This window comes from Pipistrellus hanaki, assembly GCF_964339955.1.
Source record: "Pipistrellus hanaki genome assembly, chromosome: 3".
In the NCBI taxonomy this organism is placed as follows: Eukaryota; Metazoa; Chordata; class Mammalia; order Chiroptera; family Vespertilionidae; genus Pipistrellus; species Pipistrellus hanaki.
The window spans coordinates 74,378,632-74,395,819 of NC_140505.1; the positions used below are offsets into that span (position 1 = coordinate 74,378,632).

The 17,188-nt window shown below is 37.1% G+C and overlaps 1 protein-coding gene across 3 annotated transcripts in view; it reads left to right on the top strand.

Moving 5' to 3' along the window:
* The window catches only part of AKAP11 (A-kinase anchoring protein 11), a 57,018-nt gene that overhangs the window by 26,084 nt on the left and 13,746 nt on the right, over positions 1–17,188 (top strand). For 2 of the 3 annotated variants that reach the window (XM_084876528.1, XM_084876527.1), the window contains exons 4-9: positions 258–305; positions 2,445–2,579; positions 3,187–3,454; positions 4,399–8,866; positions 11,613–11,768; positions 16,792–16,875. In XM_084876528.1, coding sequence (XP_084732654.1) covers positions 258–305; positions 2,445–2,579; positions 3,187–3,454; positions 4,399–8,866; positions 11,613–11,768; positions 16,792–16,875 — 5,159 coding nt within the window. The remainder of the gene's footprint in view (positions 1–257; positions 306–2,444; positions 2,580–3,186; positions 3,455–4,398; positions 8,867–11,612; positions 11,769–16,791; positions 16,876–17,188) is intronic. The other variant, XM_084876529.1, reaches the window with a different exon arrangement.

Consider the following 17,188-nt stretch of genomic DNA (forward strand, 5'->3'; position numbering starts at 1 on the left):
AGCCTCATCATCATCTTTGAAAAAATTAATCATTCTGTCCAAGATAGTCAGCATTTTTATTTATTTACTTTGAGGTCTAATTGAGATAAAACATCATATTAGTTTCAGGTGTACAACATAATGATTTGATATTTGTATATGGCAGTATTTTAATTCTTTATGTGTTTTTGTTTGTTTTTTTCTGTTTTTCAGCTGTCAGTAATTTAATTGAGATAAATTTGAACTAATGGAGCTTTATTATTATTTTTTTAATCCAGGTCACATTTCTAGGTTTTAACGAAGAAACAGATGCTGCTCATATACAGGTATGTTGATTTATTAAACTGGGAAGGACCAGGAAAGATTATTAGTAACAAATTTTGAGACATGTAAAATTTGCCTTTTTAACTAAAAACTTATACCCTAAACTTTTCTGTTTTCATTCCTGTTTAAAGTTGAAAGGTGACATTTTGAGATCAGCTTTGGACATTTTCACTGAGTATTCTTGGTATGGAAAGCAGTTTTAGGTTAGGAAACCACAAAAGCCAATTATCTTAAGAGAGCTGAAACCATAAGCTGAACTTTTTCTCCTGAGGTAGAATGTAAGCCTTGTTTTTTAATTTGGATGATTTTTATAATCTGGCCTCAACAGTCAGATTCTTATATTTTCAAATTAGATAGAATGAAATTTAAATGGTAAAATAAATGAGATAGAATTAAATTTAAAAGGTAAAATTTATAAAAAGCAATATTAGCCAATGCAAAACTTTTAGCCTGTTTGATTTACACAGGAATTTACAGAGGCACTGACAGTTGAGATTAGCATCAGCAAAAGGAAAGCTTCACAGTTACATAAAGAGTGGTTGAAGCTCCAGTAGGTGTGATAGGCATACTGTGTTTTACCTCATGCAGTACCTTAAGGTTTGTGATTGCCATATATTTCCTTTTGTGGCAGTAAAGGTCTCCCAATAGAAAAAGAAGTAATACTATTCAATCTTTGGGAACAATGCATAGAAGGTGATAATGAAAACTCTTGTGTGTCTTGATTGTACCCTTACCTGAAGGAAAAAGTTTAGGCAGAAGGTGCAAGAGGGGACATACAACTGAGAATGTGAGGCTGAAAGCAGAAGTGTTTGAAAGTATTTCTCTCTTGTTCTACTTCCTCTTTAAGAGTTACTGATAAAACCATAATTAGAAAGGAAAGTACTCTGAAAAGTCAAGGATGTTATAATACCTTAACTGGGTAAAATCCTATCTAATAAAGAAGGAATATGCTAATTGACTCTCATGCTGTCCCAAAGATGGCGACACTCTCAGCCAATAAGGAATGAATATGCTAAATGACTGTTCTGCCCTCAAAGATGGTGGTGCCCACAACCAATAAGGAGGGAATATAGTAATTGACTGCCCCGCCCTCAAAGATGGTGGCACCCAGTCCCCTTAACCTCCTAGCCACCCAGGGCCAGCCTGAGGCACAGGCAAACTTTGGATAGCAGCTGCCCAGCTGTTCAGGGCCACTCAAACCTCAGGTAACTAGGGCTGGCCAAGGCTTGTGCTGCCACCAGTGGCAGCAGCAGAGGTGTGATGGGGCATCGCCTTCCCCTGATCACCAGGTCGCCTCCTGCCCCTGAGGACTCCCGGACTGTGAGCTGAAGGACCCCTCCCCCTCCAGTGCATGAATTTTCATGCACCGGGCCTCTATATAAATAAAAGCCTAAGCAGTTGTTATGACTGGATGACCAGCCTGTAGCTATGAAACACACTGACCACCAGGGGCAGATCTCAATGCAGGAGCTACCCCCCTGGTGGTCAGTACACTCCCACAGCTGACCTCCCATGGCTGGCCAAACTCCCACAGTCCCTCCCCCCAGCCAGCTAACCCTGACCAGGACTGGGCAATATGCCCAATTGGCCCCAATCACTGGCCAGGCCAAAGGACCCCACCTGTACACGAATTTGTGCACTGGGTCTCTAGTATTTACATAAAAAGGACAAATGAGAGAAAAAAGCTATTTTCTTTTTCTTTACATCTTCAATAAATTATCAAAGTTTAATATAATACTTCAGAGAGAAAGGATAGAAAAATAGATTTGTACTTTAAGAATATAAAACTTAAACTCCAATGAAGTATAATCTTTAGGCAAGAATCCTGTATGAAAAATTTCACAGTTAAACCTGAGGACTGCAGGTTGACATTTGCAGCTAAAAACTATTAACCCACATGGATGTGTGAGGTACCATGTGAAATATTTTGTAGCTTCATATTAATACATTTAAACGGGTACAGAAATGGCAGGTATTAAAATATTTTAGTACACTTCATTTTTGAGTTTTAAAAAAATTGTGGTTGATAAGCATATGTTAACTATTATGAACTGGAAAATTTATTAACCAGTAAACCTTATGATTTTTAGATAGGTCCCTCATTATAGGAAACTTAACAAAGTTTTATTATTTTAAATTAGGATTTAGCTGCTGTTTCTCTGGAACTTCCAGATCTTCTGAATTCACTACACTTCTGTAGTCTAAATGAAAATGAAATTATTTGTATAAAGGATATAAATAAATCATCAAATATAAACAATGGTCCTCTAAATCAGGTAACTTTTATATATAATTTCTAATGAGTCTTTAAGGGCAGATTTTACAATGACATTTGATTAAGACTGTTAAACTTTTAAATGCTTCAGTGAATTTTTTTTTTTTAAATAAACCATATTTGAGGAAGTATGATTCATGAGAAATTTAACTCATGAAGCCTTGAAATCATGCTGAATACTACAGGAAATAGAATACAAAAATAGAATAGTATCAGGTTCCTGCCTTCAAGGAGTTTGCAGGGTAGTTGGTAAGTTAGGTGAATGATTAAATAAGAAAAAACACAGGACTGTATAGTAATACAGGAAAACATTATTGCTAAGTGAATGGATAGTAAATTCTGTAACATTTAAGGAGATAATGTTCGTAGAATTTCAATACTTGGATAAGAGAAAGCTGGAAGAAAAAGATTAGGGAGTGAGAAATGTGGAGAAAGAATAAAGAAAAAAATTAAACATTACAAAATCAGGCTGCATTTCAGAATGCATGTATTTTTTTTTAAAATTATTTCCCCCCATGAGATTGTGTTATTTCTAGTCTTCACTTCCAAATAATATGTTTTGTATGTATAATATGTTTTGAAATTAAAATATTTTTATCTTTCCCAAGAGTCATCATTCTGGAATGGTTTGTGTCATGAGAGTGTCACCACCTACATTACCAAGACTCAAAATTGATTTTATCTTTAGTCTCCTAAGTAAATATGCTACTGGTATAAGATACACCCTGGATACATACTTGCATCAGAAGCGCCAACTTGAGACCACCAATGAAGATGATGATGATACTAACCAGTCAGTGTCTTCTATAGAGGATGATTTTGTCACTGCGTTTGAGCATTTAGAGGAAGAAGAGACCTTAAAGCCATATAATGATGGTTTGTTTTTTACTAAACTTCTTCTTGATATAGAGTAGGGGTGTCGAACTCAATCAGAGAAGGGGCCAAAATCTAAAATCCAGCCTAAATCGCGGGCCGAATGGTTTACTGAACAGTCATAAACTGACAATGTCATAAACTGACAGCGGAGTGCAGTGATGACAGTGCGGGCCACATTGCAAGGCCTGGCGAGCTGGATTTGGCCCGCGGGCCTTGTGTTTGACACATGTGATATAGAGGATTAAAGTTTAAAGTTCAGTTTTAAAGGCTTTAAGGCTGAATTACTCAATTCTTTTTTACCTTTTTTTCCCCTGATTGTCTGAGGAATTGCTTTTCTTGAGATTTTTTTAAGTTCATCTGATTTTTATTTTTATTGGTTTCAGAGAGAAACGGAGAGGGAGAGAGATAGAAACATCAATGATGAGAGAGAATCATTGATTGGCTACCTCCTGAACACCACACTGGGAATTGAGCCCTCAACATGGGAATGTGCTCTGACCAGGAATCGAACCATGACCTCTTGGTTCAAAGGGCAATGCTCAACCACTGAGCCATGCTGGCTGAGCCATTGTTACCTGGTTTTTAGTTTTGCTATTTCTGTTCTTATTTTGTTAGTACTGTTTACCTTATCATAAGGATTTGGAACATGCTTAGGGTCAAACTTGAGAGGAGTTAACTGGCAGAGTCACTCACTGTATTTGTGTTTCTAAAACGTGACAGCATACTAAGCATTCTGTGTATTCTCAAGTATGGGGTAAAATTAAATTATTTTAGTAAAAGATGTATTTGCTTTTGAGAATGATTTGGGATGAATATGTTTACATAATTTAGAAGAGACATGTTACAAAAAAATATTTTATGCTGAAAGTCTATTCCCATTGATTTAAATTAAAAAAAAAAATTCTGTTCAAGAATAACCTGATAATTTTATTCTTTTCCAATAGGAGTAAACGATACTGCACTAAAGAGCCACTGTGATGCTGCCTCACAGACTACTTCTGGTCACCAGTTAGAAACCCATGATTTAAGGATTCTGGTTAGCTCTGGGCGGCAGAAGTCATTGGCTAAACCTTCAACTTCCTTAATAAATGTTCTGGGACATAAAGAACAACCTGTGAAAAGTTTAGTCACAACATCAATTTCTGAGCCTTGGATCCAAAGGAGTTTCTATAGGTCATCTAATGCTTCAGATAAAGGTCGCGACGTGCAGAAAACGTTTTTTTCTTCTCCTCCTGCATATTCATCTGAATCAGAATGCTCAAGTCCAAGTCCAGTTATTTTCTTAGATGAAGAAGGATATCAAAAAAGTTTAAAAGCCAAACTTGAGTTACCAAAAATTCCTGTAATGAAAGATGATATAGAGGACTCAGACTCAGAAGTAAGTGAATTTTTCGATAGTTTTGATCAGTTTGATGAACTGGAACAAACTGTAGAGACTTCTTGTCCATTTCTAAAAGATTCTATAAAAGAGAAGATATTGAAAAAGAAAGGGCACAAACATGACAAATCTTCTGTAACTACTACTATGAATCCTCAAAAATTCAAGTTTGATTGTCCAGCTCTCCCAGCTAATGTTCGAAAGCCAACACCTCGTAAACCAGAATCCCCTTACAGCAACCTGAGTGATGCTCCAGATTCTCCTCGTCCTGTGAAGGCATCTGGGGAAGACAGTGGCTTGTTTAGCCCCATTCGGTCCTCTGCTTTTAGTCCTCTTGGAGGCTGTACACTTACTGAATGTTTTTGCCAAACAGATATTGGTGGAGATAGGATTCATGAAAATCATGATTCTATTTATTACACTTACGAAGATTATGCCAATAGAATTACATGTGAAGTACTGGGCTCGGTCCTTCATACTCAACATACTAATGCAATATCAAACATTAATAGTGTTAACAAGGGAGAAAATGAAACCATTGCTCTTAAGAGTGGAAACCTTGATCAAAATAAATCTAAAAATAAACCCTTAATGATGAGAGATAGCATTCAAAAATTTGCAGCAGATCTTGTGGAAAAAAGTTTTGGCAGTGCATTTAAAGACTTGCAGAAAGGAGTCTCTTCATGTACCAATGCATTGTGCCATTTAGCCATCAAATTAACATCATCGGTTTTTCAGATGGCATTTAATGAACTGAAAAGGCAGCGTGCATTTTCACTGCAAGAGCGTGCTATTAGTGGTCTGGCTAATTTTTTGGTGAGTGAAGCGTTATCAAATGCTTTAAAAGATTTACAGTATGTAAAGAAGCAGATATTTACAAACATAGTTGCTGGATTTGCTGCAGATCTTGCCGAAGAGCTTATTTTTGAAGGTATCATGGAAGTGTGTCAGTTTTCATCTCCTCCAACACCTGCATCTCCAAAGTATTCATTTGACTATGAAGACAAAGTAGTGAAGTCGTATGCAAAAGATTTGTCTGAATCTGTAATGCAGGAAGCATTCATTGAGCTATCACAAGTTGATGTGATTTTTACAACAAAGGCAGCAGTTAGTATTTCTACAGATAACATAAAGTATGTGAGTGCAGAAAATACTGTGCCATGGACACAGACCTCCACATGTCCCATTTTTAATAGTCAAGCAGTTGTGGCAAAACCAATGCCAGAATATAAATACACTGTACAGCAGGCCTTATTTTGTACTTCTGGAATTGTTACTTCTATACCAGTGCCCCTGGCTGGAAGTGCCCTTATTCCATATCACTTTTCATCTAATATATATCAGGCAAAGACTCATGTGTCATCTGGTGATAGTAATTTGAGTGGTGATTCTATTGAAGCAGGTTTTTCCACAAAAAACAATGAAGAGGAGGTAGCTTGTCTCAGAAATATTTGTTTACCTTCAGAACACAGTCTAGGTAACGAGAATGATTTTAAACCAACTAATGATGTTGAAATGCAAAGCTCTTCAAAATTAACAAGTGATCCCGTTGTTATTAGCAACTTTTCTACAGCACTGGTGCATTCTATAGTAAATGAAACTTTAGAGTCAGTGACATCATTCAAAGTTACAAAAACAGTTGATGAGCACACAGATTGTTTAACTAAAACAGTAAAGGAAAAAAACCCTTTCCACAATGATCAAGTGACCCTGCAACAGAGTGAAGCTAGCAATAAGGACATGTTTGTTGATCGTCTATCTAAATCTGTTATTAAGCATTCTATAGAGAAAAACAAATCAGTGATCTCCAATGTGGATAAAAATATGGTAAACAGGGAAGGCTTGCCTGTTGCTGGAGAAGAGTCACAGTTGATCTGGGAAAAGTTTCCCAGATCTCTTGATGCTCAAGATCACTTAGCTCACTGTTCACTTTTAGTAGGAAAGGATTGTGTTCCAGAATGTAAAGATTCTATAGCTCATGGATTTTCTTTAGAGCCACTACCATGTTGTTCTACTATGGCAGGTCAGAAACCTGATTTGAAGGAAGCTGCTAAGGACAAATCAGTGAAAAAGTATAATTTGAATAATATGGCACCTGTGCCCTTGTCTTTTGGGCAAGAAAGCCCTTATCCCCATTCACAAACTTTCTCATCTGCAGTGCTTACATATGCAGATGGTTTGCATGTGGAAGATAAACAGAAAATCAGAGATGGAAATATAATACCTGATACTCCTCCATCAACTCCTCTAGTACCATCCCAGGCTAGTTCTGAATGGGATATCAAGAAGTTAACCAAAAAGCTAAAGGGGGAATTAGCAAAAGAATTTGCACCTGCTACACCACCTTCTACACCTCACTACTCATCTGTTGGTAGTTTGTCTGAAAATGAACAAAATACTATTGAAAAAGAAGAGTTCATGTTGAAACTCATGAGATCCCTTTCAGAAGAAGTTGAAAGTAGTGAAGGTGAAGAGCATCCAGAAATGGATGTGAAGGCAGAGCACTTGGAGAAGAAAGCTCAGTTTGCCGAAGCATTAGCTTCACACATCATTTCTCTTGCAACTGAAATGGCAGCTTCCCATTTAGATAATAAAATAATTCAAGAACCCAAGATTAAAAGCCCTTGCTTAAATGTGCAGAATCGAAGAAGTGTATCACCTACTTTGTTAAATCACGCAGATGAAAATTTACAAGCATTATGCAATTTTGCAAGTGATATGGCAGCAGAAGTCATTACAGAAGCTGAGAAAATAGCAAAAGTTAGAAGTTGTATGCTTTCCAGGCAGAAGAAAAGTAGTTATAGTGATGGTGACCAAGATCATAGATCAGAAGAGAAGTTGAATATTGAGACTGTAGCACATCCAAGAGAAGTTGATCCATTTATTCTTTCATTACCACCAAGTTCTTGTATGCCAGGTCTTTCATATAAATATCCCAGCTGTGAAAGTGTGACAGATGAATATGCAGGTCACATTATCCAAATACTAAAACAGGAAGGTGGTAATAGTGAGTTAATAATGGATCAGTACGCCAACAGACTTGCTTATCGGTCTGTCAAATCGGGATTGAAAGAAGCAGCTAAGACCGCAACAATGAAGTGCAACTCAAAAATGTTTCTCTTGCAAAACTCACAGGTGAAAGCCAACAATGAACTCTTAATGTTCTTAAATAAACACCACCAAGAAGTAGATAAAAGACAAAGTAAAAGAAATGGAGGTTACCGCTGTAAAAATCAAACTTGTGAATGGACAGGGGATACACACAGAAGTAAATGCTCTGAACTGTATAGTTTTTCAACTTCTCTTGCTTACAGCATAACCAGAGATGTTAAAAAAGAGCTTACATTGTCTGCAATTGGCTTGCCAAAATCCTCAACAGATTCTTGCCTTTATGAAAAGTCTGGATGTGATGAAGATAATGAGTCTCACATTGAGCCAGAATTTCCTAAGTTTCTTCAACCTTCCCCACAAAATCACAGATTTTACCACAGTGCAAGCAGCTTAAATGCATATGAAGAGAATGTTGTTCAAGCCATAGAACAGTATGCTAAAAAAGTAGCGGATGACACTTTAGAACTCAGTTTAGGATCCACAGTTTACCAAGTGTCTGAGACCAGAAAAGCAGCAGATAGGATCACTTATGCAGAAAAGTTGTCACCTCTTGTAAATCAAGCTTGCAGATATTGTGATGAGAAAGAACTCCATGACTGCAGTGGAAATTCACCTCAACATTCTTTCAGACAGGATTCACTTGCTCATAGTAAGCCAGGTTCTAATTTAAAATTTAGCAACATTTATCAGAAATCTAGAATTTTTCACCTTGATGTTCCTCAAATTCATGTTGATCTTGATAAGAAGACAGTGCTTGCTGAGAAGATAGTTGCTGAAGCTATTGAAAAAGCAGAGAGAGAGCTGAGCAATACCAGTTTGGCAGCTGATAGTGGAATTGGACAAGATGGTGTTAGCTTTGCTGAAAGCCTTACTACAGAAATAATGACATCAGCTATCGTGAATGTTGAACATGCTGTTAGTAGGTAAGTTTCAAGTTTCTTTTGGGTCTTATGATAAAATGAAAAGTTAAACTCCATCATTCATGGCTGGGTGGCTCAGTTGGAAAGGTTTCAGGTTTGATTCCCAGGCAGGGCACCCAGTTTGCAGGTTCCATCCCTAGTCAGGGCAAGTATAAGAAGTAACTGACTGCTATTTCTCTCTCACATCAATGTTTCTCGCTCTAAATTAAAAAAAAAACAAAAACAAAGAAAACATGTCCTCGGGTGATGATTTAAAAAAGTTAAACTTGATAATATTGTGTCTTAGATTCTGTTCAGAAAGGTAGGATTATTTTTTAGCCATAAATTAACAGTTTTTCTCTGTTACATTTATGTATTGTTTCATATCCTACACATTACTTTGATATACACTCTTCATTATCCCACAACAGCCTTTTGAGGGAAGGTATTAACCATTTACCCAACTAAAATGTGAATGGTTTAAAACTATAGAGTGATTGTAGAAATGCCCAATATAATTCTGGTTAGTATATTTTAAATACAAAATGAGAATAGCCCCAAAGAGGGGGCAGTTGAGGACCTATTCTAGGCACTGGGGAACAAAGGTGAGTAACACAGGCAAAAATATGTGTTCACTTGGACTTCACGTTACAGTAAAAAGATTTTAAAAATGTGAAAAAAAATAAGTAAAATATGTAGTACATGGTAATAAGTGCTTTGGAGGAAAACTAAAGCAAGGGAGTTAGTGTTTTTGGTGGTGGCAGTATGTGGCAGCAGGTAGGGCTGGTTTGCAGTTTTGAACAAGTAGCAGGCAAAAGTAACCCTGACAAGGTAACATTTTTAAAAAAAATATATTTTATTGATTTTTCTTACAGAGAGGAAGGGAGAGAGATAGAGAGCTAGAAACGTCGATGAGAAACATCGACTAGCTGCCTCTTGCACACTCCCTACTGGGGATGTACCCGCAACCAATGTATATGCCCCTGACCAGAATTGAACCTAGGACCTTTCAGTCCGCAGACTGACGCTCTACCGCTGAGCCAAACCGGTTTCAGCATGGTAACATTTGAGCAAAGAGCCAAAGGTGAAGAGAGAATAAGTCACATAAGAATCAGTGGAAAGAGGGTTCCAGACAAAGGGGTGGGACTGTGCATGTTGAGGAAACGGCAAAGAGGCTTGAGTGGCTGAAGTGAGTGAGCCAAGGGGAGTAGTAGGAGATAAGGCATGGGTTATGAGAGATTGTCATTCTAGGTTATATAAGTATTTGGCTTATTTTGACTGGTGAGAAGCCACTAATGGGTTTTGATCAGAAGACTAACATTTTTCCTCTTTATGTTTAAAATACACTTTGACTGCTATGTTGAGAATTAAATGTAGTTGGGCAGTTGAAATAATTGAACAGTGAATGGCCTTCCTTGTGAAAAGATAGAGTAAAATTTGAGAATGTATTTTCATTGAAAAAAAAAGTGAAAGGGGTTAGATTTATGATACACACTCAAATTCAAAGAGATTTGACTAGTTTGACTCTAAGTTTGATTTACAGTACTAGAATTACTTGAACTACTTTTTTGGTTTTTAAAGCCAAAATAAAGGGCTTTATTTTGTTTTGTTGTACAAATAAAAGTACTATCTTACAAAGCAGTTGGAAAACTTAGGAACTTGTGCTCTTTCATAGAGTTCCCAGTTGAAAGTATGAACTGCTTTGAAAAGAATTTAAATGATGCACTTGTGATAGATGGGTGTTCGTGAGTACTTACTTAACTCTGAAAGTAACCAGCTGCCCTGCTAAGTCTCTTTGTTAGCAGACACAGTGAAAGGGGGTTAGGTCTGAATATCATTCTTGTTTTTGTTATCTTTATCATTTATAAGAATTATAGTCTTACTAAAGGCCCCGTGGACGAATTCGTGCATGGGTGGGGTCCAGCCGGCTTGGCCCCAATAGGGGCAGATTGGGGCAGGGCCTGTAGGGAAGAGGAGACAGCAGGAGGTTGGCCAGCCAGCATGCCCCAATTGGGCCCGATTGGGACTGAGCCAGCTGGGGAAAGGGGCTGAAGGGGGAGGGGCAGCTACAAGAGGTTGGCCAGCTGGCCCCACCCCTTGATTGGGCCTGTTTGTTGGCCACTGTGGGCATCATGGCAACCAGTCATTTCGGTCATTCTGGCATTCTGGTTGCTGGCTTTTTATATATATAGATTAAGGGTCGGTGCATGAAATTCGTGCAATGGTGGGGGAGGGTTGTCCCTTAGCCTGGCCTGCACCCTCTCCAATATGGGACCCCTTGGGGGATGTTCAACTGCTGGTTTGGGCCTGATCCTGCAGTCAGACATCCCTCTCACAATCTGGTACCGCTGGCTCCTAACTGCTCACCTGCCTGCCTGCCTGATTGACCCTAACTGCTTCTGCCTGCCAGCCTGATTGCCTCTTGATAGCTCCCCTGCCAGCCTGATTGATGCCTAACTGCTCCCCTGCTGGCCTGATTGTCCCCAACTTGCCCTCCCCTGCCATCCCGATGGCCCTCCCCTGTCGGCCTGATCTGCCTCCCGTGTGAGGTGGCGGAGATGCTGGGACCAGCCTCCTCCATGCAATGGGGAGCCATGGGACTCCCACCCAGAGTGACCCAGGGCCCCGCCTCCACTGTGTGCATGGCCATCTTGTGGCAGCCGTCTTGTGATGACGTCGCGTGGGAGGAACACTTAAGCTTTTATTAGTATACATAGTTCAGAACCTGATGCTTTTGGCATTCATTCATTCATTCATTCATTTATTTTAGTCCAAAAGAAACAGAAGACTTTAAGTCAACTGAGTCTTTCGGTAACCAGCAGATGAATCTCAGTATTGGTGATGACAGCACTGGTAGCTGGTCCAATTTAAGTTTTGAAGATGAGCATCAGGATGAAAGCAGCAGTTTTCATCATCTAAGTGAAAGGTAACTAAAATTTTACATGTAGTTGCATAGTTTAGATCCTCAGACCTCTGAAGTGAGCTATTAGTTTACATTAAATATTATTTAAAATTCTGAATTTGAGAATCTGTCATTATTTTCAAAATGTATTTTATTATTTGCAATATATTTCTAATGGTTTTTAACATTTATTAAATACTAGAGTCCCGAAATTCTTGCATGGGTAGGGTCCATAGTGGCTGCCAGCCGGGGGCATCTCCCTTCCACTGGCCCTGCCCCCTGGTTGCACTGGTCAAACTCCTGGTCGAACTCCCACTCAAGGGGACAATTTGCATATTAGGCATTTATTATATAGGATAACAATTAGCCCAGCTAATTTTCTCTGGATATACCAATAGTTGATTTGAAAATGTTGCCTACATTTAATTTTATACCCTTTTGGCTTTACCTGGGCTTCTAATGAAGTTTTGAGGAAAAACTTTTTTAAAGAGAGTACTTTTTTTTCCCTGTAGAGCAGTGATTTTCAACGTTTTTCATCTCATGATACACTTACAGTAATTGCTAAAATTCTGTAGCACACCAAAAAATATATTTTTTGCCAATCTGACAAAAAAAAAAATAGGTATACTTTTGATTCATTCACACCAAACAGGTACTAATATTGTTGTGTGGCTGTTGTCAATTTTTAATTTGACAGTCTAAGGGAAAAGAGGTCAGTGTCCCTGACTAAATAGTCAGGTATTACATTTTTAAAAAAATTCTTGTGGCATACCAGTTAAAAATAGCTGTTTTAGAGGATAGGAAAAAGGACAGTTATCTATTGTATAAAGGACATAAAAATGGCCTGTAATTTCTATGGAAATTACAGTTTAGATAGTATTTTTTTTTTTTTTTTTTTTTTTTTTTTTTTTTTTTTTTTGCGGGGGAGGGTTCCTTACTTGTCCTGCTACTCAGGAAAAAAATTATCCAGAGCATTTATACTCGAATGACTGAAAATACATAAACTCATTATAAATTGTATGGTATAGCAGAAGGCACCTGCCTCATATATAACTTTTCTTAATTAACTTTATTTTGAACAAAGTTATAGAATATTTTATTTATTGTGATACAGTTGTTTCTTATATGCATAACTCAATTCAGGCATTTTCTAACCAATAAAATTACATAAAATCTTTATCCACATTAATTGAAAGTTGGAAATGATAAATAGCTGAGTCTAGGGAGTGGAGAGGATTCTCAGCATACATACTTCCAATTTTGGGCATATGTGGAAAGGACCCTGTGAGGCTCTAGGTGAACAGGGCCTTGGAATGGACTTAATCAGGAGCAGGAGGTAAGAGGAGGGGATGAGGGAGCGGAAGAAAGGAAATGGCTATTCTTTGTTAAAGCGTAACATTTCAGAGTATTTTGTTTGATGCTTGGATTAGCTAATAATTATTAGCATTTTTATAAAGTGTTTCATCATAGTTTCTTAAAATATAGTTGTAAATTATCAATATTTATTAAAATGTAGACCCAAAAATAGCAGTTTTGAAAACTGGGAGTAAGAAGTGGGGGTGATAATCACACATCATCACTTGGCTCTTTTCTATAACTTTATCTAGACTAGAATATGAACACTTAAAATGTTCTCTCATCTTTGAGAGACATAGGCTTCTAGAGTTTCAGTGAGGGTTGACATTTCTTAGGAAATCCCAGTGTTAAAATGGGAAAACTAGGGTTAGAGGCTAGTGGCATTAAGAGGATTGTAGCCAGTAGAACAGTTCTATGTGGTATGTTACCTAGTTTGATGAAAAGAGGGAGACATCTACCATGCTCTGTTCTTGGTTCTGTTCTATATGGCATTATTTTATTGGTGATAAGTAATGCTCATTTCTGAATGACTTAAAACGAAGATGAAAACAGTACATCAACAAGTGTTAGGAGTATTATACTAAGTGAAATAAGCCAGTCAGAGAAAGGCAAATACCATATGATTTCACTTATATGTGGAATCCAATGGGAGAAAAAAAACAAATCAAACTAGAAACAGACTCATAGATACAGAGAACAGATTGACAGCTATCAGAGGGAAGGTTGTTGGGAGGCTGGGTGAAAAAGGTAAAGGGATTAGCAAAGGAAAAAAAACATTTCATAGACACAGAAAACAATATGGTGATTACCAGAGGGGGAGGTAGAAGAGGATAGAGGGGAGATGAATGGTGACAGAAGACTTGACTTGGTGAACACACAATACAAAATACAGATGATGTATTATAGATTTGTACAATTGAAACCAATATAATTTTATTAACCAATGTCACTCCAATACATTCAGTAAAAATTTTTAAAAATTAGGATAAAAGATAATCCCAATAACAGAATCAAGGTTTAAAAAGACCAAATTGGGTTGAGACTAAAATAAGTACATTTAATATGGATAAAAGCAAGTTGGTTCAGAAAATTAATATTTGAATTTAGGACGGGGAAAGTTTGGCTTGATAGCATTTTGTCAGAAAAACTTCTGTAGTTTAATCTACCACAGTCTTAAGAACTATTATGGCATTAAGGTTCAGCACAAAGAAAATTTCCCAAAATTTCACAAGTGTTTAGGAGGAATGTATAATTATTAGATCAGAAAGGGAACTGGTCTATGTAAGTGAATCTCAAGTATTTCAGCAATTTGTGAATTTCTTCCCCTGCACTGATATTTAAACTGAGTGGAAGAGAGGAAAGAGGGAAGAAGGGAGACAGACAGAGACAAAGAAAAACATTGACGTGAGAGACACATTGATTGGTTGCCTCCTGCTTGATCTCCCACTGGACTCTGAGATCAATCCTGCAACCGAGGTACAAGGTACTAGTCCTTGACCGGGAATCGGACCCTTAACCCTTTGGTGCATAGGCTGACACTTTAACCACTGAGAAAAACTGGCCAGGACTGGTTTGTGAATTTCTTAAAAGTTAAGTTGTAGCCCTAGCTTGTTTGGCTTAGTGGATAGTGTCAGCCTGCGAACTGAAGGGTCCCAGGTTCGGTTCTGGTTGGGGCCACATGCCTGGTTTGTATTAGGGGACATGCCGGAGACAGCCGAATGGTGGTTCTCTCACTGATGTTTCAATCTCTCTTTCCCTCTCCTTCCTCTCTGAAATCATTAAAGATATATATATATATTAAAAAAAAAAAAGTTAAGTTGTAATAGATTTATGTAAGAGATGAGGCTTGACTTGCTAAAATTTTTTAGATACCGGTAACTTTTGAGATGTGGCTGAAAGCCACAGTAAAGAATGTTTTATCCTGACTACCAGTGGTTTGCAAATGCCTGTCTTTAACATAGGAAACATGAAAAGACATAAAAGAAAATGGTGGAAGCAGAACAGTCTTTAGGAATGAAATGAAAAGACTTTTAAGGGAAGAAATGAAGTTGTTTTATGTGTGGTTAACATAGGATGATAATTCCTCCCAGTTTGCTCGGGACAGTCCTGGCTTACTTAAGTTCTGGTGTAATTATTTTATTTTCAGAAGTGCCCCGGTGAGGTAAAAAATACATGGTCATCCTAGTTTTAAGTGGCATTTTGTAAATAACTGACTTCAAATCTTTACTTCAAGGGACAACATGGATTGGGGAAGATAGAGGTTAAATAGAGGGAGTTGGACAATATTTTAGCTGGTATTTTCATGTTTATCTAATACTTAGATGATTGATTTTATTAAATGGGGGAATCATTAGTGTATGGGTAAGAAGTTTGTACATTTTTGTGTGTAGATAATCATTCTGTTAATAGAAGTAAATACAGTGTTTGAGATCATTAATTTCTCTGGCTAGTAGCTCTCTGATCACTATTTCTATATTTTCTCAGTTTTGGTTTGTTGGACAGACTACATGGGCAAGATTCTGGTTTTAATAGTTTTATGATAGAGCTATGTTTGTTTGAATATATGTAAAAAGCTACTGCTCTGTTGTAACTTTTATTCTCTAATACGTTATAGTTTGTCACGATTTGTTAATGGTAGAGTAAACATGGATATGTAAATTATTCGTGATTGCTTGGAAACTACTTAGAACTTTTAAATAATCTTCCTTTTTCTAGCAACTTTGTCAACATTTACTGATGCCTGTGAAATTATTTAATGTTAATTCATTTTTAAAACCAAAACTTCGGTTTATGTAAATATTAACTTTTATAATTGCCTAGCCTAATATGGGGAAATATAGCTGCTTTCACTGCAAACTAATGTGCTTACTAATTATTTTAATGATAAGAATTTTTAAAAATTGCATGTTTAGGTGTTAACCTGAAAGATTGAATTTAGTTTTGTTTCTGAACACAGTTGCTTTTTGTTTTTTATTGTTTTGCTGCAGTTTTAGAATATAGTTGCTTTCTTCTTTTGATTGGTTTAGTATAAGTTGTTATCTGTTTGGCATTAGTGACTGGCCAACCAGACAAGTGAAATGCTTGAATAAGCCTTGGTCAGTCAATATTCTGAATAAAATGTACGTTATTTGCCACCTACTGAATTATATGTAATATATGAAATGAAGATAATGACATAATAAGAAAACTTGTTTTTGCTAAGTAGCTGAAAAGGTCTCTTAGGACTATGTTTCAGCGACTACTCCCTCACCCCTCAAGTCTATCACTGTTTGCACTATCTAAAGACCTGAGAGAATGTTAACATGTGTTTTTTTATTTTTTTAAACTTATTCCAAACTGAAGAGTATTAGCTTTTAAAACTTGACATATACTTAATTTAATTGTAAAACTTCATGCATTCATTTGCTGTCTTTAAAGATATTTTGTTGTCACAATCTGTAAAATAAATATACATTTAGAATAATTTTTTGATCTCTTGAGGACAAGTAGGAAAATGTCCAGATCTCTGAAGCTGTCAGTTACCTTTTACAGTAGCAGAGTGGGCCTCTGGACCCCTGTGGATGCTGCACTCCCTTGTGGCAGTTTCAAAACAGCCACAGTTATCACTTGAGCAAAGCTGTTCCAAGGAAAACCACGATTGTCTTTACTATTCATTTTCTAGTTCAGCTCTGTTCTTTTCTTCCTCTGGCAGTAATGGTAACAGCAGTAGCTGGAGCAGTCTTGGTTTAGAAGGAGATTTGTATGAGGACAATTTATCCTTTCCAACATCAGAAAGGTTGGTCCAGTCCAGAAACTTAAAAACTGATGAGTCTTTCACCACTAATGCATGATGTCATATTCTTAAAACAATGTGGGTTACAATGCCAATATGTATCAAGCTGCTTTCCTCCTATTTTTTGACATGATTCTGCTTGATAAATTACATCTAATGAAAACATTCTACTATGCTAAGATATGATTGACATCTAATTGCAAAATGTATTACTTTTATGCATGTATTGCTCTGCTTGCTATTTTTCATTCTACCAATTATTATTTCATTAAAAAGAGCTTGCTTCCTACAGAATTTCTGGTTTTTTGTTTTTTGT